This window comes from Acinonyx jubatus, chromosome E2, assembly GCF_027475565.1.
Source record: "Acinonyx jubatus isolate Ajub_Pintada_27869175 chromosome E2, VMU_Ajub_asm_v1.0, whole genome shotgun sequence".
In the NCBI taxonomy this organism is placed as follows: Eukaryota; Metazoa; Chordata; class Mammalia; order Carnivora; family Felidae; genus Acinonyx; species Acinonyx jubatus.
Window position 1 is genome coordinate 33,960,574 of NC_069396.1, and position 23,150 is coordinate 33,983,723.

The window sequence follows — 23,150 nt, forward strand, 5'->3', positions numbered from 1 at the left end:
AGCTGAAGCTCAGAGAGGTTAGGTAACTTACCCAAGTACACACAGCGAATGACTGGAACTGCGACTCAAAGTCAAGTGTTTCTGGTGCTCGCTTTTGTGGTCCTTAATTGCTGCTTCCTGAATGGAGGTGGCTAATTATGCCCCCTGTCAACACAGGTGGCCGTCGCTGGTCCTGTCCTCTCAGAGGGGTCTATGCGTAATGATACCACTCCTGGGTCAGCTTTCCCGAGTGCAGTCCCCGCTCAGAGAAGGGCCAGGCAAGGCCCAGCGATATGGCGGGAGCGGGTCGCGCTCAGCGCACTAGAGCCCGAGAACAATGCCCTGTCCACTCCCCGCCGCAGCCTGCTGCCCCTCCCTCCCAGGCAGCAAATTATGGCCTCCGAATGTGTGCCCAGGCCTGCCTTTGACATCAGTGGGGCCCACCTGAGTTTCACCTTCAGGATTCTGATAATCAGCTCTCTCTCCTCCTGGCTTCCCCCAAGACCTGTATGGAAATAAGTATGTGTCTGCCAGGATCAAATGCTTTTGGAGACAAAAGTCGGTACCGAGGACATTACAGGGAGCTATCATCTCGGCACGATGCCCTTCCACAAAGCCCTCTGCTCCTCTTTTGGGCTGACACAGTTTCAGCCTGAAAGGTTCCAGCAGGCTGACTTGGTTTTAAGCAAAAGCACATCCTATTATTTTTTTGAGAAATGAAGTGTAAAATTAACACTTATTATTCCTGAGCAGAGGGGAAAAAAAATAAAAAGAGCATTGGGTGGGGGGAACTCTGGGATTTTCGTGCTTGCTGGATTGTTTCTTTGGCAGCTTGGGTTTTTATTTATTTTTATTTTTTAAAAAATCATAATAAATCAATAGATTCCCTGTGCCAGCCGCGACTTACGGGGACTAGGAGCAAAGATCTGGCACAGTGAGCAGGCAAAATCTGCATTTCACTTTACAAATGAGCGGGGCTGCATAATTCACTGGAGTTGTGTGGGTCTCTCTTATGGATGCCTGTCATGTGCTATATAAAAAAAAAAAGAAAAGAGAGGAAGTGATTTTGCGTCTTAACTCACAAAATCCTCCAGCCCCCGCGCCGGGGCGGAGGGGCCTGCAGGCTCCCAGACAGCTTTGTCATCCTGCTCCAAGGTGTCTGCTGAGGCTCTGTGATCTAATATAATTCAGGAAAGTTATTCTCGGTGGGTGCCGCTCTCTGCGGACCCCATGACTTGGGACAGAGCGAGAGGTTGTCAGCGTCGGTGCGGTAAGAGCCGTGGTGGCAGCCGATCCTGTCAATATCCGTGGGCTGGCTCGTATTGGGTCACGGCACGCAGAGGAGTGTTTGCACACTAACTAGGGCAGCTCCCCGCCCCCCATTTTCCTGGATGGCTTTTTAGGCAGAGGTACACATTATGGACACCCCAGGGAGCATCTCCAACCCCCTCTGGTGGGGAGAGGGCCTCGTCCTTCAGAAAGAAGGTTTGCAAACCAGAAGGCCCGACCCGAGTGGCAGAGATTCTCAGGTCTGTGGGAACCCCTCCGGCTTCCTTATTTTTCACTCTGCTTTTACTTTCTGCTTGTTTTATTATCCCTCCCCCGCCCCGTCTCCCCAGGTCTGACTCTCTTTAACATAGGGGTTGGGGGGGGGGAGCGAGGAAAGGGAGCAGTGGCACACAGTTGTGTCTATCGGGCACTTGATCTAATTAGCCCACAACCTCACATCGACACTGGTTTGGGGGTGTGATTTGCTTAAATGGCAGCTGTTTAGGGCCCGGAACCGGTTTGTGGCTCCAGGCCTGCCTGACTGTGCACATATTTATGAACGTGGGTGCGGGGTGTAGCTGCGTCTATGAATCAGAGGGGACCGGCTGATGAATTGCCCAGCACTCGGAGAACGGAAAGTGACTGTCAGACATGATTTCTCTGATTTATAAGTTGCGGGAGCCTTCTTTGTCCTCTTGGTGTTTGTGCATCAGACGGCACGTCTCCATTCACAGCCAAGTGGATAAAGGCCCCGCTCGGCAGAGAGCAGTAAATCCTCTTTTGCCATCCCAGCCTGGGGAGCTGGCTCTGGCTGGACGGGGGGGAAGAGGGCCCAGCCAGGGGCATCTCTCCTCTGTGAGCATTTCCCAAGCCCCTTCTGTGGACCCAGGCAGGGCCTGATGTTTTGGGGGCTGGAGGAGGAGAAGCCATGATCTGTGCCCATCTCTTACTTGCCAGGATCAGAAAGACTCATAGGATATGGTTAGATGAATCCAGGGTCACGGTGCCCAGGCTGGTGCAGCTGTGCATGCTGGCATAGTCAGGGGAGGCTGCCTGGAGGTGGTGTGCAGGTGGGATCCATACGGATAGGGAGGGCTTTGTATCCTGTTCAGAGAACCATTCCCAGTTGGCTCTGTTACCTTAGCAAGTGGTCTAATTCCCTTCCCTAGAAAATGTGGTTTTACCACCAAGCAGGGTTAATTTATGTTACAAGTTTAAACTTAAGTTATATTATAAACTGTAACAGAAATCTCTGTACAATTGTTATTTCACATACTGTCTGCCTTATTAATGTCCAAAAGGTGTCCACATTCTAACAGGGAGGCCATCTACAAGGGTGGTATTTCTCATTCCTTCATTCATTCCTTACTTTGTGCTGGGCACTGAGAAGCATTGTTTGTGCTCCTCAGTGCTGGGGTGGGGGGGATGTTGGGGTGGGGGGATGTTGGGGGCCTTCTGAGGCAGCCCCCACACAGGAGGCCATCTCTAATTATGATGAGAGTCTCCCCAAGGGAAGTGGAAGACGTGAGTGGGGCCTATGTGGCAAGCGTGCTGAGCCTGCCCCATGTCCCCAAACTTGTCAATGAATTCCTTTTCTGCCAGTATAAATGGAAGATCTGCCTGAATCTCTGTCGGGTGCATGTGGCCTAGTTGCTGGGGCTCCAGGGGCACGACAAACACCCGGTAGATTCCAGCCAGTGGGCTATGTGGGGCAGGCCCACCTGCACACGCACGTGTGTCTGTGTGCCTCTGCGGGGGGTGCCCCGGGGGCCAGGGGGATGCATGCTGTCCCTGCCAGCCCCTGCCAGGGCCTGGGGACCCAGGGACTCGCTGGGAGCCTCAGCCCATCTGTGTTCCTGCCTTGCCACTGGCAGAGCCCCTCTGCTACCTAATTCTTGCCTTTGAGGGCAAATCAGAGCACCTGGCACCTTTGGTGAGGCTGGTTCCCTGGGGGAGCCCGAGAGGGAGCCTGTGTCCTCGGCTGTCCCAGATAATACTCACTGATACTGGCGTACCTGACAACAAACACTTATTGAGCACTTGCTGTGTGCCAGGGGCTGGTCAAAAATCCCGCTTCACGTATTAACTTATTTAATTGACACATTAACCATAAGAAGAAGACTATTTTGGTGGGGGGAGAGTTGACATTTTTTGGAAGACTTTTACTTTTTAGAGCAGTTTTAAGTTTACAGTAAAATTGAGAGGGGGTGCCCGGGTGGCTCAGTTGGTTGAGCGTCCCACTCTTGATTTGGGCTCAGGTCATGCTCTCACGGTTTGTGAGTTCGGGCCCTGCGTTGGGCTGTGCACCGATAATGCCGAGCCTGCTGGGGATTCTCTTTCTCTGTCCTTCCCCCAATTGCACCCTCTCTCTTTCTCAAAACAAATAAATACACTTTTAAAAAATAAATTTAAGGAAGATACAGATTTCCCTTATATTTCCTGCCCGTCCTCCCACTATCAGTGTCACTCGCCAGAATGATCAGGTCCGTGTGTTTTTTGCCAAGGTGAACCTTCAGTGAAACATCGTAATCACCTAAAGTCTATAGTTTCTGTGACCGTTCACTCATGGGGTGGCACATTCTGAGTTTGGACAAACGTACAATGACACGTTTCCATTACTGTAATATCACAGAGTGCTTCCCCTGCCCAGAAATCCTCTGTTCTGTGCCTGTGCATCTTGGCCCCGACCGTAGGTGACCACTGATCATTTTCTTGTCCTCATTGTTTTGCCTTTTCCAGAATAGTTGGAATCGTATAGTGTATCTAGCCTTCTCAGATTGGCTTCTTTCACTTAGTCGTATGTGTTGAAGATTCCTCCGTATCTTCGTTTCATTTTAGCACTGAATAATAACCCATCATCTGGATGTAGCACAGGTTATGTGTCCATTCACCAACTGAAGGACATCTTGGTTGCTTCTAAGGTTTGAAAATTATGGATAAAGTTGCTGTAAGCATCTGTGTGCAGGTTTTAAATACCGAGGAGCAAGATTACCGGATCATATAGTAAGAGTGTGTTTAGTTTTGCGACAAACTGCCAAACTGTCCTCCAAAGTGGCTGTGCCGTTTTGCATTCCCAAGCAGCAATGGGTGAGAATTCCTGTCCCTCCACATCTTTGTCAGGACTTGGTGTCATCGGTGTTCTGGATTTGGGCCGTTCTCATGGGCGTGTAGTGGTGAGGAAGGCAGTGACCAGGTCTTTTAGAAAAGAGGAAACTGAGGCACACAGAGGTTATGTAATTTGCCCAAGATCATGCAGTGAGTGTAGAGCTTGGTCAACCCTGGATGATGTGACCCTCAAGCCAGGGTGGCTCCCCACCACACCCCCTGCTGACCCGTGGGTCCCCCTGGTGTCAGATGCTGGCCCCTTCCATCCTCACTCAGCCTCATGGGACAGGGGCTCAGGGTGCCCTCGTTTACTCTGAGTGGACTGATGCCCAGGCCTCAGAGTGTGGAGAAGCAGCCAGGATTTGAATTCTGCTCTGCCGACTCTGGGCCAAGGTGCCAGAGCTCCACTCTGCACCCCTTGAAACTGGTGAGAAGCTGGTGCTCCGGACACACTCTCTTCCCCGGGCACCTTTGAGTGAGCGTTTGAGTCATAGAGGCTCCCAGGTGGGGAGATGAAGCCATGTTCTGATCTGGAAGAAGGACAGGGGGTCTGCCTTTTGTCCCTCAGCCACTGTCCATAGGCCACCTGGTCCAAACTTTCAAAAAAGAGCATTTTGTTGTTGTTTTAGCGATAACTTCTAGTGGCTGCTCAACCCTCACAGTAAAATCCAGAGTCCCCCAGTGGCCAGCAAGGCCCTGGGCGATGTGCACCCCTGTATCCCCTCTGACTTCACCCCACCCCGGTCCTGGCCTCTGGGCTTCAGGCCCACGGCTTCCTTGCTGCTGGCAAGCCAGCCCAGCACGGGCCCTCCTCAGGGCCTTTGCCCTTGACTGTCACCTAGGAAGCTCCCTATGTTGTCGTGTCACCTCCTGACGCTGTTATGTGTTGGCCGTCTTTGTTATCTGTCTCCCCCACCATTGGAATGGGGGCAAGCGTGTTATCTGTTCAGCTCCCCACAGAAGCCCCAGCTCAAAGTGCCTGGCATGAGGTACACGCTCAGTAAATATTCTGTTGGGTTTTTAAAAATTCTGGTTGGACTCCCTTCTCGGTGCAGACCTCATCCTAGGCACCTCTCCACTGTGACATGGTGAGAGATTGGAGCTGTGGGTCGTGGCCTGTGCACATTCTAGCCTGACCAGCAAGAGAAATCACAGCACACGATACCTTCCAGAGCCAGATATTTGGTGCCGGCCCCTGGGGTCTATAAGCCTCCCGGGTTGAACCATCTGGAGCTGGGATGGATCTCGGAATCTATGGCCCCCACACCAGTCCTGGTTCTGGGGACCAGGGAGAGGCTGGCCTGTGGTCTAGTGGAGGCCCTTGGGCTCCTGCCCAGAGGATGTGGTTTGTAGGGTCACTGACTGGCCATGGTTTTCCTTGCAGAGGAAGGCATCAACCATGAGTGTAAGCTGTGCAACCAGATGTTCGACTCCCCAGCCAAGCTCCTCTGTCACCTCATTGAGCACAGCTTCGAGGGCATGGGTGGCACCTTTAAATGTCCCGTGTGCTTCACAGGTAAGTGTGCCCAGTGGGGGAGGGGGAGGGATCCAGGGGTGTAGCCCTTTAATTGCTGGACCTCAGCATATCCTCCCGCCTTGACATGGACTTAGTCCCCAAGGGACCCACAGCCCATCACCCTGCCTGCCCCATGCAGAGCTGACCCCACCCCCTGGCACTCCTCCTAGGCTTTACTCTCTGGCCCCTCCTCTTAGGCAGGTTGAGTGGCCCCCTTTCCTAGCCTACCCCTCACCTCTGTGCACAACTGATTTTTCCAGCTCAGCCTCACCCCTGTGTTGCCCTCGGTGGGCTCCCGTGTCCAGAACAGTGGGCTCTCTCTGTACACACCTCCTGGCTTCCCCTCCTCCTGGGTCTGCCCCAGTCCATGCTCCATCCATGTTCCAGGCTAGAGGGGTCAAGGGCAGCTCTGCTGGCCAAGTCCCCAGCCCCTGGCCCCCAGCCCCCAGCCTGGCTGCCCGCCCAGGCGAGCGGCTGTCCCAGCCTGAGGCGAGTCTCAAGGGCTCGGCCATTCCCCCTCCTGTTGCCCAGATGGCAGCCGGTGTGCGTGGGGGAGCCCTGGCCTTCCCCTGTCTCCCCCAACATCTGTTGTCTGCCACAGCAGGAAGCCCACCCCGGGGAGAGTGCCTGGCGGGAGGGGATTTCTGAAGTGCTCACCTCCCAGACACACAGCTGCCTCAGGACCACCTCCTGTGTGTGCCCAGGGCCAGGGCTGCCTCGGACTGTTGTCACCGGGAGCTGTGACCTGCTCCATGACGGGCCTAAGGAAGGGGCTCTGCTATGGGGAAAGTCCCTGCACACTCACACCTCTCTGGGGTGCATAAAAGTCTTAGAACACCCTGGTGCCTCTTCCCCCTCAGTCTCGGGAGCCCCCACCCGTCTGTTACCATCGCACTCTGCAGTCTGGGTGGAGGCTGGCATCGAGGGGCCTCAGCTGCCAGGTCTGCTGATCCAGGACACGGGGACCCCTGTGTGGAGATGTGAGGATGCTGCTAACAACCCCAACAAGAATAGCAATTTGTGTTTATTGAGCACCTTCTTGTACCAGACAATGTGTTGAGTTTATTTAATTCAAATCTGAGCTCTGCCACTTGCTAGCAGTGGGACTTAGGACAAGTCATTTAACATTTCAGTTTTCTCTTCTGTAAAACGGGGGTAACAGTTGTCCTGCCTTACAGGCCTGTGCTAGAGTCAGGAGCCCACAGACGATATCTGGCAAGTAATGATGATTGATGATGATGATGATGATGACGGTGGTGGTGGTGGCAGTGGTGGCAATGACATTCCCTGGACTAATTATGTGCCAGGCCATTTTTTAAGCATTTTGCAAGTATTAGCCCATGTGATCCTCCCCGCCATCCAGTAAGCTACAGACTTTAATGACCCTCGTTTTTCAGAGGAGAAAATAAAGCCCAGAGAGGTTAAGTGATTTGTCCAATGTTGCACAGTCCGTAAGTGGCAGAGCTCAGCTCCACTGGCTTGAGCCCCCTCTAGGAGCTGCCAGCGATGCTCCCAACAGCCCGCTTTGGGCTGGCTGTGTCCATGGTTAGGTGATCCCTGCTTGTGAATGGTGTGGGGGCGGCTGCTCCGGGCGGCTGGGCTGGTGTCCCCGGAGTCTGGCCCCTGACAGCCGTGTCTGTGTCCAGTCTTTGTCCAGGCCAACAAGTTGCAGCAGCACATCTTTGCTGTGCACGGGCAGGAAGACAAGATCTACGACTGCTCACAGTGCCCACAGAAGTTCTTCTTCCAGACCGAGCTGCAGGTGAGTGCTTGTCCGCCACACCCCCCACTCCTGCTGCTCTTCGGGGCCTCCATCAGCACCAACGGTCTTGGGGTGAAGCCACGATGGTGGGGTCTTATACTTAGCATCACCCCAACCAAAAAAGCAACAGGGGCCGGTGGCGGCCCTCCTGCAGGCTGGAGTGGGGGTGGTCTCCTGGCCTCCGTTGATAGCATTCTCAGATGAGCCGGGCTGTAGCAGCTGAGCCCGGAGAGGAGTCAGAAGGCTCTCACTTGCGGTGTTTCTGTGCAAGCTCCTTTGCCTCTTGGGGATTCTGTTTCTCCACCTATCTTACACGATGGCGTTCGACTGAGCTTTGGATCTGAGGCTGGTGGCCCGTGTGGCTCACAGGGCTGAATCCTGGGGCTGTATGCAACCAGGAACTGGGTCTGGGGTCTTGGAGCTTCCAGCTCTGCCTAGGAAAGCCAGAAAAGTGACAGCAGTCGGGCTGGGCCCCAACTCAGAGGAAGGGATACCCCCCATGGGCCCGAGGCTGAGGTAGCCCTCAGGTGCTGCATGGTGGCCTTGACCAGCTTCCTCAAATCCCCATCCGGGGCCTGCAGTGGCTGAGAGGGACCTCATGAGGGGCGGCTGTCCTCTGTAGGCCCCTGCAGCCACTCCTCTTGTCCCACCTGTTACTGGTTTCTGAGGACACAGATCTGTGTCCAGGTGAAGCCACCTGCTGGCTTTTGTTACACTAGATTGGTCACATGTCCACCCAGAAATACCGTGCACACACACACACACACACACACAATACCACACCCCAGAAAAAGTACCACACAGACATCCCCAGAAACACCACATGTAGTACACGGAGACATGCTGAGACACCATATATTGAAACAGCACCATTTTCAATAAACAGCATGAGGGACTCACACACCAGCTCTTGAAGCTTCCATTGGGCAGTGACACACATCTCCTCTCATGTTGTCTTGGCCAGATACAGTCATGTGGCCGTGCCCAGTTTCAAACGGGACAAAGGAAGGTAATCTGCCCTGTGCCCAGAAGGAAAAGAGAGCTGGTGTTTGCCACACCCTCAAGCACTGTGCACACCATGACCCACAGGGTGCATCTGCCCACTGGAAACCTGCGTTGCCTGCACAGCCATGCAAAGGTGGACCCTGCCCTCAGTAGTCACACCCTTCCTTGGGGATGAGGCTGAGGCCACTGCAACAAGGCTGAGTCATAAAGTCACGGAGCAGCACTGGGGTCCCCCTTTTTTGGGGTTGAAGGAACACAGCGGTAGCCTTTGCAGGGCAGACCGCCTCTCACTGTGCTGCAGCCCATCCACACAGCCAGGCCTGGGCCCATCCTGTCTGCACGGGTGTGACAACCGTCATCCAGAGGAAATTAAAAAGGGGCCATGGAGGACATAGTAAGGACTCATCATCAGGCAGTCAGGGTCCCTTCCTGTGGGCTGGCCCCGTGCCAGGGTGGACAGAGCTGACTTCACCCTGTCACGGTGTGGGGCAAAGTTAAGGACCCGAGAGGGGGTTCCACTTCCGAGGGCCACCAGCAAGGTGATGACCCTGCCCAGGGCCCACCGCTGTCCCCACCTTGACCCACAAACTGAGCATGAGCCTCTGTGCTAAGGACGGCTGGCTGACCCTCTCCCCCCTGACCGAGGGACATTAGTGCCAGCACCTGACTGATGAGCTGTCCAGGAAGTACCCTTGCACGTCTGCTGGCCACGCGTCCTTCCATGTGCAGCCTGTGTGTCACCATACTCTACTTCCCACCTGCCTTAGCTGCCTAGCACAGCTACCAAAATAGACCCTGAGTCCCCAGACAACTGAAGCTTTTTATGGCTCAACATGGCAGGCTTCTTTTAAACCCACTAGCTCCTGTACACTCTGATTTACTTAAACTTGGGACGTGCTTGGCCCTCTGGTCCTCCCACATTGTCCTGGGTGCCAAGAAATGGATGCTCTCCTCCCTTATTGGCCTGAAGGTTTCCCCAGAGAAGTTGCCCAGTCCTGCCTTTTTTGAGCTTCATCGGTGTCACTGTGCCACAGGCCCACCTCGTGACACAGAGGCACAGGGAGCTGTGGCTTCAAGCTGGCTCTCGCTTTGGCTACACTCACCCAGGGCTGCAGACTGTCCCGGGCATCAAGAATGGTTCACATGAGCTGGGTCATCCCGTCAACCTTTAAGGCAGATCCTCAAATGCTGAGAACCTCGCTACATTATAGCCTTAACCAGTGACTATTTTCTGCAATTAATGATTTTAATTACAGCCCATTTAAATGTGGAAGTGTTGTAGCAACACCAAATGTATGCAAATAATGGCTCTCCTTAAGTAACTTGAAGAGCAATTATCTGGGTTTTTTTAAGAGGAGGGTTTTTCAGGCATTGAAGTTTTCATGGTCATTACGCAGAATCTGGGGCCAGTGGGCAGGTATGTTGTTTCCCAGGGGTGACATGTGGGGGTTCGTGTCTACAGCAGGAGTCAGGGTCCTTTTTGGAGCCTTGACTGGCTCTGCTGGCCATTTGTCATTTGGGTCCTGCTGGGAAGGCTCAGGGAAACTACTGTTTGTAGGGACAAGTGACTGGGCAGAGAGGGCTTAAGATATAAGACCTAGGATTGTTTTCATTGTAGGACCGGAATGCCAGAGGTGACAGAGATGGGGTCTGGCCCTGGCAGGCTTGGGCTGTGTCACAGTGGCGTGTCTACCTCCAAAGAGAATGTTCTTTTAGGATGCGTTGACAGGAGCACTGTTGCCAGGATGAGGTGCAAGTCCTGTTTAGTTCTGAGTTCAAGTGGCTTTGCCAAGACCGACACTAATTTTAAGAACTTCGGACAGACGGGAACACATTCATAACAGAGTGATTAGGAGCAGAAGAGGGAACTCAGCTTGGTTATCCATTTGTTCAGAGTATGTGTATGGAGGTCCCACTGTGTGCCAGGCACGAGACCCAGGAACTGACAAGACTGTGGTCAGTGAGACAGAGAAACACCCACAGGGCCTGCATTCAAAAAGGATCGATAGACAGTGCCCTGTAGTGGTCACCACAAAGAAAATAAAACCAGGTAGTGGGTGTGGGTGTGATGGGGGTGAAGTTGGATAATCCTTGGTGAGTGTGGTCAGGGAGGGCCTCCCTGAGGAGGTGGCATTTGAGCTGAGACCTGCCTGGTGAGAAGGAGAGAGTATATGGAAGAGAGCCATGAGTGCAAAGGCCCTGTGGCCGTGTGATCCAGGTGTGTTGCTGGGAGTGGAAGGTGGCTAAAGCACAGTGAGTGGGGAGGGGTGGTGTGGAGAGGGCCGGCAGATGGAGGCCAGGTCATGGCAGGGTTTGTAGGGCAGCAGAGGAGTTTGGATTTTATCCCCATTGTGATGGGAATCCAAGCAGGGAAAAGGTATTATCTGATTTCCACCCTCAATCAAAATTTAAGAAGTCTGGTCTTTGAAAGACAGTATTAAAGGGCACCTGGGTGGCTCAGTCAGTTAAGCAACCGACTTCGGCTCAGGTCGTTATCTTGCAGTTTGTGAGTTTGAGCCCTGTGTTGGGCTCTGTGCTGGAGCCTGCTTCAGATTCCGTGTCTCCCTCTCTCTCTGCCCCTTCCCTGCTTGCACTTTGTCTCTCTCTGTCTCTCAAAAATGAATAAACTTTAAAAAAATTAAAATTAAAAAAAGACTGTTAAAACAAGAAGTCACAGACTGGGAGAAAATACGTACAAATCACATATTTGATGAATAACTTGTATCCAGGGCATGTAAAAAAAAAAAAAAACCCTTCAGAACTTAACAACGAGGGGAAATCCACTGTAAAACAAGTACAACATATCAACGCTTCACCGAAGATGTGGGGGTGCTCAACGCGATTATAGTCAGGGAAGCACAAACGTAAACCACAATGCAATGCCACCGCACACCTATCAGGATGATTGAAACAGAAGCAAAAAGCCAGCAATGTGAGTGCTGGCCAGGGTGTGGAGGGGCGGCTGAAACCCCCACATGTTGCCGTGTTTACCCCAGAGCACTAAAAGCATGCTTCCACAAAAACGTCTGTGGATGGTGGCCCCCCACTGGAAACCCCTTAATTGTCCCTTACCTGGGAGCGGGTGGACAGATGTGGTACATTCATGCAGTGGTACACTACTTGGCAATAAAAAGCAGCCGCTGATTCACACAGCAACTTGGATGAATCACAAATGCCAAGTGAAAGAAGCCAGATTCAAAAAAGGCTCCATACAACATGGCTCTATTACCTGGCGTCCCAGAAAAAGGCAAGACTATTGGAACGGAAAACACCAATGGTTGCCAGGGGCTGGAGGTGGGGGAAGAGACGGGGGAGACAATATAAGGTTTGTGTACATACACACACACGTACCCAGGGAGCTCAGGCAGCATGCTAGGCTGCGGGGATCCAGCCTGACTCCAAGTAGCTTTCAGGGGACCATTTGCCAGGAGAAGATGTGGCAAGAGGGGACAGTTGTCTTCAAGCATTTTAAGCTCTGCTCTCATGATTCCAGTGGACCCAAGACTTCTGGAAGTGGGCAGAAACTCGGGACAGGCATGTTGCTGAGAACCATGGCTCAGGCATCGCTCTCTGGGGTTAGCTCGCGCAGGGTGGGGAATTAAGTTGTAAGGACACAAGAGTTGCTTTTGGTTACCAAGAGCAGGCAGTGTTGTTGGGTTTTCAGTGGCCCTATTCTTATGAATCAAGTACTCCTGTCTCAAGGCGGTGACATTGTGCCTTCTGCCTCTTCCTGGTTCATACTGTGTTCTTTTTCTTTCTGAAGTCTGACTATCTGGGCTTGTCCATACAAGGAAAAAGGTGGCCAATGTTGCTGTGGCTTCTATCATTTCTGCTGAGACAGACACAACTGGGTATTTCAACAGAGGGGATTTAGTGTGGGGATTTGGTTACACAAGTAGCCAGATGGAACACCCAGCCAACCCAGAAATAGTGACTGCCGAAAACAGAGGGCATGCAGGCAACAGGTTCTAGATCCCTGGAGAGGGAATCTGATGGTTGAGCTCTGATGGTTGATGGTCAGCTGCCCCACCCTGCTCCACTGAACTGTGGTGGGGAAGGGAGCATAGGCTGGTAGGCACTGCATATGTCCACTATGTGGGAAAACCCTGTCCAGATGGAAAAAAAGGAAAGGTAGTGAGGTCCCTGTCAGTAGAGGGGTCTGAAATGCTGCAGAGCAGGAGGCAGGGAGCACAGTCTTTGTGAAGCAGCTCTGTATCTGAAGCTTTGTTGTTTACCAGCTGTAGACCTCAGCTTTCTTATCTGTAAAATGGGAGTATTAATAGTTTGTACCTCATAGTTGTATTGTGAAAGGCCCTAGGCACCGTGACTGGCACATAGGAAGAGCTTAGTATGTGCTACTTGTTATTATTAGCAGTTACCATTATTTTTAGCATTATTATTGGCATATTGTTAGGCATTTAAGGGTCAGATGACTTTTCAGGGTCTCTTCCACTAGGGATTTGCTGTGATTTCATGATTTCTGGCCGGAGTCTGAACATAGTGAGATGCTGGGTCCCTCCATCTGTGGTGGCCAGCCAAGTGCGAAGGCCACGGGCACAGGACACCCACACTGGGGCACCGGGAGGAGCTGGGTATGCAGAGCAGTGAGGCAAGGTGGAAAGGCCACAGAGGCCAGGGCTTCAAGTCCCCTTCCCGCCTTTCACTGCCTTTCCAGGACTTTCCTCTGGATGGTTTCCCCTCAGACTTGCCCTTAGCCCCATGGAGGGCAATGTGAACATTTGGTGGGGAGGCTGTGAGACAGCTCTGTAAGCCACAGACCCCAAAACTGTCAGACCTGCTGGCCTGGCATTTCCAGCCTCAGGCCTCAGCAGATGAGGGCCTGGGGCCCTGTGGGCCCCTTGCCAGGGTTAGTGGACCCGAGTGGAGGGGGCAGGCTCAGCTGCCCAGCCCAGCTGTCTCTGAATCCCTGTGGACACCTCTGTGCCCACAGACACTGGGCAGGGATGCACCTCCTCGTGTCCTTCCTGAGGCTCACCGTGTCCTGTTCTTCACTGTCACCGAGAGAATGCATGAGGCAGTGTATGAATGACTAGCTGTGTAGGACTGGCCTCGGACATGGAGGGCAAGCTCCCCATGAGACTGCCCAAGAAATAGTTTTAACAGCCCCCTCCCCTGGGTGGCTCCCTCCCGTGGGCCACTCTATGACCTAAGCATTCTGCATGGCTTGTCTCAACACAACCCCATGACGTAGGTACTCTTCTGCTCGTTTACAGATGTGGAAACTGAGACTCCAAGAGCTTAAGTGGTTTGTCCAAGGTCACTAGCAAATGGCAGAGACACATGCAAAGCCAAATTGTCTTTGCCACCAAGGCAAACAGAAACCCTCCAAAGTTTAAATGAATTGCCATTTATATGAGCTAATAGATTTAAATGAGGCCTGCAGTGCTGAACTATAAAAAGCCTTCATGTCAGGGGACCCAGAAACTATTTTAGTAGTTGGGCCAAGCAGGTAGCACAAGTAGCAGTAACAGGGGATTCGAGGGAACCTGCTCGCAGGTGGGCCCGTGTGGTGCCGTGGGGCCGGGCCTGTTCTACGCGGTGTTCTCGAGGTTGGAGCTTGGGGCCAGGGGCCTGCCGACCTTGGGACAAGCAAGGAGGTGCGTTCAGCTCAGGCTAGGCTTGGGGACAGGCAGGATGAGATCTGGTTGTGGAGACAGGGACCTCAGGAGACCTCAGGCCTCCTGGTGTCACCACTTTCTCCCCTTACGGCGGCCTTGCCGGGTGCTGTCACAGGGAGCCTCGCGCCAGAGAAAGGGTCTGTTCAGTGAAGGAAGGTCTGGCATTCCTCAGGCCTCTGTGACGGGGCGGGGCGGGGCTGGGCTGGGCTGGGCTGCGGGGGAGCGGAGGGCCTGCCCTGCGCCCTGGAATCTAGACTCCCTTATTGACAAAGCAAGGGGCCGCAGGAAGCGCTTCCTGAGCCGGGGCCTGCAGCGGCAAAGCGGCCAGGCTTGTGTCGAGCGGGCGCATTTAAAGGATTAGTTCACGCTGTTTGCTTGTGTGTGCCTAATCATGCCGCTTCCAGCTAAATGATTACAATTGATTAAAAGCAGAGCTAGGTATTCTAACAAGCAACCTGGAGCCCTTCCAATGGGGGGTGAGCTGGGCCCTGCCAGGCTGAATCCTGGTATCCGGCCAGGGGGAGGTGTCTGTGAGCCAGGGGTATGGTCTGAGCTCCGTTGGGACCCTTCCTCCTTCGCTCTTGAGAACATTTGAGTTGACCCTTCCCTTCATTCCATTTTCTTTTCTTTTTCTTTTTTTAATGTGTATTTAGTTTTCAGAAAAAGAGAGAGAGAGAGAGAGAGAGAGAGACAGAGCACAAGTGGGGAGGGGAAGAGAGAGAGAGGGAGACACAGAATCTGAAGCAGGTTCCGGGCTCTGAGCTGTCAGCACAGAGTCTGATGCGGGGCTCATACCCACGAATCGTGAGATCATAACCTGAGCTGAGGTCAGACACTTAGCCGACTAAGCCACCCAGGTGCCCCACTCTCATTCCATTTTCATTTAAGAATATTTATGGAGTACCAACCATAGGTAGGCACCACCGCCAGGGCCCAGGATGCGACTGTGAATATCTAGACGTGGTCCCTGTTCTCCCCCAACTGACAGTCTATGGGAGACAACAATGATAAGTCAATAAACACATAAACTAGGTCATTTTAGACTAGAATTTTGAGAACAGTAAAACACTGTATGGTGGTGGAAAATGAGTGTGTGTGTGTGCGCGCGCGTGTGTGCTCACACGTGTGTGTGTCTGGGCAAGGGTGAGAAAATGCTGAGAATGAGAAATTGGACTGGGTGGCCAAGGAAGGCTGGCATTTCACCTGAGTCCTGAAGGTTGAGAAGGAGCCAGTGGGGGGAAGGGCTGGGGACCTTCCAGGAAAGGTGTTGTAAACAGCCAGTGTAAGGACTCAGAAGCATGGACAGATTTGGGGCGTCCAAGGAGCAGAGAAAAGGACAGTGGGGCTGGAGGTGGGGGAACACCTTCTTGCTTCGTTCTCTGGACTGTTCCTACCCAGCCTGTTCAGTGAGTTGGATGCTTCCTGGCTGCGCTGTACCTGCTGATCCTTCTGTTCAAGAAGAATCTCGACTCCCTTCTCTTCTTCTTGGGCTTCAGCGTCCAAGTTAAGTGGTCCCTTCTCTGAGAAGCCCTCCCTGACTCCCCCTCATTTGTCTTCTCTGGCCCTGGGTTTAACCCCTTGATCCCTTTGCCAATGCAGATTATAATAACTAGGTCTACACCTGAATCCCCACCCAGATGTGAGTTTCGGGCACGTGAAAACTCCCTCTGCTTGCCATCCGTCCAACCATCCAACCGTCCATCCATCCATCCATCCATCCCCACATGTTTTACCATATTTTTTGAGTCCCTGGGAAGTAGGAAAAAGAACACAAACAAGGAAGGGAGAAAAAGCAGGAGGGTTGCAATCTAGGGTTGCAGAGTCTAGGAGCTGAGTTCTTAAATTCCTGGTCCTTATAAGATGGGTAACCGACGAGCCAGTTTCCTTGCCTGCGTGCTTGTGCCGTCAGATCCAGCCAGATAATTATAACTAATAATAATTAAAAATTAAAAGTGCTCTAGGCACATACTTAGCATTTGACTCTTTGGCTGAATTTTCTTTGAGTAGCAGCATCTACCTCTGTCCCACTTTAAAGACAGCCCAGTCCCTGCCACCCACTGCTGCTGGGAGAGCAGGGCTGAGCTGGGCTCGGCCTGGGGGAGCAAGAGGGAGGTGCCTGGTGACAGTAGTTCTGGGGAGTGAGAACCTGTTGCTTGCCTTGGAGTAGCCCCCAGTTGGTTCCATTATTTTCCATTGCCGACATTTGTACCTCCCCAGCCTCAGTTTCCTCATCTGTAAAGTGGGGTAAGACCCACTGCCTCGGGTGGGTGTGAAGATGGGACCTCATGTGTGAAAAGCGTTTAGAATATAAGGCTTCCTGCAGGAATCACAGGGTATGATCGCTTTGTGTGTCCTGCCTTCCCCACGAGGGCAGGACACCAGAGCCCTCCGCAGCTTGAGTTCTATTCAGTGTGAATTCTATGCAGCCCACACCTGTGGACAGGCAGCCTGGGAGCAGCTGTGTGATCTTGAGCGAGTCACTAATCCTTTTTGGGCCTCAGTAAATGGGGGGTAATGACAGCCCCTTCCCGTGCACTACGTGGGCTTTTGGTTCACCCCTTCATTCGCTCGTTCATTCAGTGCGTCGTGCATGGATGTGCTCAGTGTAGCCCATGAGTGTTTACTGAGCCCCTTCTATGTGCCAGGTGTGTGCAGGTGTCGAAGACACACAGAGGTCTAAGTCCCTCACCTGTTGTGGGGAGAGGAACAGAGAACTGATGAGGACAAACAGAAAGAATGTCTGTTATACGTTTGCGGCATAAGATAGTGTAACATGTTGTGTGTCGTTCAATCTTATCGTAAGCTAAACATAACCTAACACGACTGCTGTGCCAACTGGGTCCCTGTGATGTCACAGGAGGTGTGGGGGCCCGGGATCTCCCCCTTTCTCACTGTGCCTCCAGACACTGGGTCTCTTGATCTATTTACCCTTCTGGGGGGCATGGCCTTCCCTGCTCACAGTAAAGTGTATCCGCATCATCATCTCTTACCACTGCTACCACTTGGGGCGGCTGAGCCTCCTGAGGGACTGTGTGTGGCAGTTCAGGGTCTGCATCTGGAGAAGACTGAGGAGTGGTCACAGATGGCTCCTTGTCCTCCCGAGCCTGGAGCGCAGGCCTGAGCCCCTCACCCCAACATAGTAAAAATGAGACAACGTTTCGTGAATGCTTACTGGAGCCTGAATCCCTCCCTTCAGACATGTAGTCTTTTGAGACCTCGTAGTGACCCCCAAGTGTGGGATCCTATGATCTCCATGTCACAGATGGGTAAACTGAGGCTCCCCAGGGTCACACAGCTGCTAGAGTTGCAGAGCTGTGAACGAGGCAGACTGACACTAATATCTGTGTTCTTAGCTCCAAGGCTGAGGCAGTGGGCTTGAAGGTGACTATCCACCCCTTAGGAGCCAAGTGCAGGCCTCTGGGGGCTGGGTGCCAGGGGCCAGGTGCTGGGGGCAGGCAAGTCTTCCTTCCCAGGAGAGCAAGAGTTCTAGAACATGACTCATAGGTGGTGTGGGTCCAGGGCAAGTGACTGTCCCTCTCTGGGCGGGGTGGGTGAGCAGTGGCTACCGTGGTCATCGTACAAGGAGCAAAAGAGAAACAGGCCCTGGGAGGAGCCTGTGCCGGGATATGCGAAAATGCCCTCGCGAGACCCGGGGCTCTGCCCGCTTGAGCAATGAAGTGTGTGGAGGCCCAGGTGGGGACTGGGGGGGCTCCCCCCGAGGCTCAGCTCCGGGCAGAGATGGCACTTGGAATCGGCCTCAGGCTGCCTGTCTGCCCATCAGAGCCTGTCATTCATGCCCTAGGGCGGGGGGCCAACCAACTTAAGAGGGGCACCGTGCCATCATGACAGATGGGCACGGGGGAGCTGCCAGGAGCCTCCAGCCAGCGGCCATTGTGTGTGCCGGGAGCCCAGCCCCTTGCCAGAGCTGTCCCAGCCCGGACCAAATGCCTTCAGTTTCTTAGAAACAATAGTAATACTCATAATGGGGTGTCGGGTTGGTCCAGGGCTCCCAGAGGTTGACCCCTTACAAAGCCCTGCCTCCCCACCTCCCACTGACTTAGACAAAGAAGCAGCCCGACTTACAGGAAAGACACGGGCCTTGGGGTCTGGAGGGTGTGAACCTCAGAGTTGCTTCTTGCTGTAACTGAGACCCTGGGCATGTGACTCTCCTGAGACTCACCATCCTCCCATGGACATTGGGCTAGTGCTGTCTCTCCTGGAGGCTCGTTATGGGGGTGCAGCATAGTGTTTATGAAACAAGGCACATAGTGCCCAGCCAAGGGGGGCCTAACGGGAGGGGATGGTGTTGACATAGAACTGATGTGATGTTGTCCCACCTTGACAGACGGAGACACAATATCATGTCATGTCACACGTCTAGTAAGAGCTGACCTAACCCTGGTATGGCACAGCAGTGACAGAAACAGCCCCCAGGTACTGTGGGGAGCCCTCTGCATCGATTATCCTATTTAGTTCTCAGGAAAGTTATATGAAACCAATGCTGTTGTTCTCCCCATTTTGCAGATAAAGAGACTGAGGCACAGCTAGGCAATGGCAGAGATGGGGCTTGAACCCAGACAGCCTGGCTGCAGAGGCTGAGCACTGAACCACTCCACCGAATACCATGGGCAGGCTTTTTCCTGTTGTTGAGTCCGCCCATGTTAAAAACGAGGCCTGCTTTGTCCTTTGATGCAGCAGTCTGTCTTCCCAACTCTTTGGGAGCCAGGCCGGCTGCCTCCTGCAAAGGTACCGGGGCCAGGCATGGCTGGGGAGGCTTGGCCCCCACCAGCTGAGAGACAAGAACCGGGTGCTCTTGGCGGGAGCCTGGATTGCACTCTTTGGTCGAGCAGGAACAATTACTAATGACATTTAGAAAGAAATTAATGATGAGAAATGCAAGTTGGCATTTCAGGAGCGCCAGGCAGCAGCCGCGCATCCGCACTCACAGGAGAGGCAGGGATGGAGGGGGGCGGGCGCAGAGGGGAGAAGGAGGAGATGGCAGAAATTAATTTTGCTGTGTCAATAATGAACATGGCCCCACTCGCTTTGCTTCTGGAGTTTAGACAAAATCAAACATGGACTGGCTGGGGCCGGTCCAGGGCTGCAGTGAGATCCCCTGTGTACTAGGTTCTGCATGGAGGCAGGTGACGGCTTTGGTTTGGTGTCTCCTTTCGGTGGCACCAGGAGGCAGAGGGGTGGGCTGGGGACAGCAAGAGGGGAGGAAGCCGCCTGAAGACTGGACCATTTGGGCACCAATCCAAGCACCACTTCTTATCCATTGCATGAGGTAGCAAGCTGCTTCTCCTTGCTGAACCTCCATTTCTTCATCAGTAAGACGGGGGACAATCGGAGATGTAAAGGTAGTGTATGTATGAAGAAGAGCCGGCCCAGTTTGGGCACACAGTAGGAGCTCAATATATTGTTAGGTATTACCGTACTTCACTGACATGTTTTAGATACACAACTTCTCATGATAACATCTCTTAAATTAGAATAGTTCACGTGTGTTACACTTTAATTGGTCTTTTTTAAATTTGTTTGTTTGCTGTGATACATCAAATACTGGAGCATCTTATATTCTGTGGGTCTTGGATAAAATATAGCATTGACCGGAGGTATGGTAGAAGGTAAGGAGGCCCCAAGATGCTGAAACTGTTCGGGGTAGGGTTTGGGCTTCCCAGTGGGATACAGGAGTATACCATCTCCTTCCTTCCCATCGGGTGCTCCAGAATGATGGAGAAGGACCCCACCAGTCTCCTGTCATGTGAAGGGGAGGAGATACACACAAGGAAAAGTTATTACGTAGTAACATTGACCATTTTTATAGTGTGAAGGGTGAAAATTTACAGCCCATGGCCAGGGACATCGGGGTCTTTAAATGGTGGTCTATGTTTCAAAATGGAGATTTCCTATAATTATAGTGGCTAAATATAGGTAGTGCTTATTAAGTGTCAGACAGTGTTCTTAGCACTTTTAAGCATTAAATATTCAATTCTCATAATGCCTCTATTATTAACATAAAGAAACTGAGGCACAAAGAGTCTAACAAACTCCCCAGACCACAGAGCTGGTCAATGCTGGAGCCAGGCTATCGGCCCCAGGTTCTGTCCTCTTTACCACTACACTAGAGTTCTTGATTTTTCTACGAATCAGACCCAGTAACCCCTGGACCATAGTTCTGGTGACAGCAATCAGCTACCCCCTTTAGACACAAGGATGTGCTCCCTGGCTCAACACAACCACACCTGGTCTACCCCACCTGGTTCACCCTCTGAGCTCCAAGTTTGAGTCCTCTGCTGCAACACATCGCACTTTGCAAATGTTATTCCACTGGTGCCTCAACAACCTGGGACCACTAGAAGTGCCCTTTACTCTCGCCACTTTGCAGACCTGATAGCTGAGGCTGGGAAAGGATAATACTCAGGAAGAAGTGGAGCCCAAGGGGAAATGGGAAGTGTGTTCCACCTATATGGTTTGTGTGTTTGAGCAGGGGAGGCACGTGTGGCTCAGGGACCAGTCCCCACCTAAGCCAGACCTAGGTGCACAGTCCAACAGCTGCATCCCTGACCTGGGGCACTACCTTAGTCTTCCCCATCCTTCCTGCTGAAGGTGCCACATCAAAAATGTAGGGTCATCCATGCTTTCGAGTTGACAGTGATGGCAGAACCTCATGGTTAGTATTCATTATGATAATATTGAACATCTGTATATCATTTTACATGTTGTAAAACCTTTTACATGTGTTATCTAATTTGGAGCTCATACCAAGTCTATGAGGTAGGTATCATTCATCCCACTTTTTAGGCAAGGAAATAGGAACTTAGAGAAGTGAAGTGACTTGTCATATATGTAGTAAGTGACTAAAGTGGGATTTGGACTTGAAAGCCCATTGTCTTTCCACCAACCCATCCACCCAACTACCTACTTCTGTATTCATGCTCTCCTCTTTCTCCTACTAGTCATCCATCTGCCACCCATCTACTTACCTATACATTCATTTGTCCATCCATTCACCATCCATCCATCTGTCCATCCATTCCTAATCCACCCATCCATCCATCTATCCATTCCTCATCTATCCATCCATCCATCCATCTTCCATCCATCATCCAGCCAACCAACCAACCAACCAATCATCCATCCATCTACCTATTCATCCATCCATCTATCCAGCCACCAGTCAGCCATCCATCTTCTAACCGTCCGTCCATCCATCCATCCATCCATCCATCCATCCATTCAACCAGCCAGCGAACCAGCTAGCTATACATCCATTAGTATCGAATGCTAAGAAAGTGCCAGGAACTACACTGCTTTCATGACACCTTCCTGATATGCTCTGAATTCCATATTTACCTGCTACCCACCTCTCCCTCTGCCCTAAAATTGCAAATGGACTTACTTACACACACACACACACACACACACACACACACACACACACACAGATTGGGGATACAGATGATTCTTGGTTTGCCTCATGGAAACCAGCAAGTTAGTTCTGCCTGGTAGTGGGAGCAAAAGTATAACGCGGACCTACTTGATCATGGTGGGGCAGGTGTGTGGGCAGTGATGATGTGCCCACAGTTTGGTTGGAAGCTGAGTATAGACAAGAAGGGCAGACAAGGTACTGCAGGCTGGGCCACCACGTTCGTCAGCCCCATCAGGGGGACCGGCTCCTGAGTAGTGGGCAGCCCCTGACATTCCGGGTAGCAGGGATCACATTTGCCCTTTCCTTTGTGCCAGACTGGACTTTTTCAAACGGGCAAAGGTATACACCCACGTGTTTCCACAAGAACCATCGCAATCATTAAATATAATCGGTCTCAGCTGCAGTTTTGATTGCTGGGGCATGCCTACAATTCATCACAGCAAATTAGGTCCACCTTCAGAATTGCTGGCCCTGCAGCCTGGGGGGTCTGTCAGTGAGGGGAGCTGGGCTCTGTGGGCTCCAGAAGTCATTTTGCAGGGTGATAGGCCATATTTCTCAGAGTATCTGCCAGAACAGCTCTCCATCCACAGGAGTTAATTTTCTAGAAATTTCAATGACCCAGGAAAGTTTCCTATTTAGCAAAAATTTGGAGGAAAGTAGAAATGGACATGATCAAAGTCTTAAAATATTATTTATAAAACCTACAAGCACTGGCTTAGTTTAGGGACCTGGACATATGTGTTCTGTATAATTAGTGACCGTGTGACCTAGATTTTCCAGGACAGCTTGGATTTCAAGTATTCCATCCCAGTCATTGGCTATTTGTCCTGATTTTTGGCTTGTGAAATGTGACTATATCTAGAGCTGGGTTTTCTCATCAAATTTAAATTTTTTTAACGTTTATTTATTTTTGAGAGAGAGAGGGAGACACAGAATCCGGAGCAGGCTCCAGGCTCTGAGCTGTCAGCACAGAGCCTGACGTTGGGCTCGAACTCATGAACGGTGAACTCAAGCCCTGAGCTAGAGTCAGAGGGTTAACCCACTGAGGCCACCCAGGCGCGCCTCTCATCAAATTCTAATGAATAAAAATTTAAGTTGTAAAGGCCTGGAAAGATTTTGGAAAAATTAAAGGGAACGATTCTCTCCTACTTTTTTTTTTCCCAACGTGGCAAAATATTTAATGCCTGTAAGTGTGCCTCATGCTGACCCTCCTACCTACCCAGCCAGGAGAGCATGGTCATTTCCATCCGGCAAGGTTTGAAAGCTGTCAGAGCCCCAATCCTCTTGATAAGATTTCTGGGGAGGCCTTTCCGCAGCAGGCCTCATCCCCTTCTGCTCGGGGGAAAGAGTCCCCACTTATATAGCCCCCTGAGGTCCTGTGTTCTTCCGTGGCCTGGCCCTGGAAACCGGGCCATTGACAATAGCCTAGACTCAGTCACGGCA

At 52.1% G+C, this 23,150-nt stretch overlaps 1 protein-coding gene across 3 annotated transcripts in view; it reads left to right on the top strand.

The window, feature by feature from the left end:
- The window catches only part of ZNF423 (zinc finger protein 423), a 332,614-nt gene that overhangs the window by 296,773 nt on the left and 12,691 nt on the right, over positions 1-23,150 (top strand). For all 3 annotated transcript variants that reach the window (XM_027044455.2, XM_015084023.3, XM_053210830.1), the window contains 2 exons: positions 5,738-5,869; positions 7,516-7,631. In XM_027044455.2, the coding sequence (XP_026900256.1) occupies positions 5,738-5,869; positions 7,516-7,631 (248 nt within the window). The remainder of the gene's footprint in view (positions 1-5,737; positions 5,870-7,515; positions 7,632-23,150) is intronic.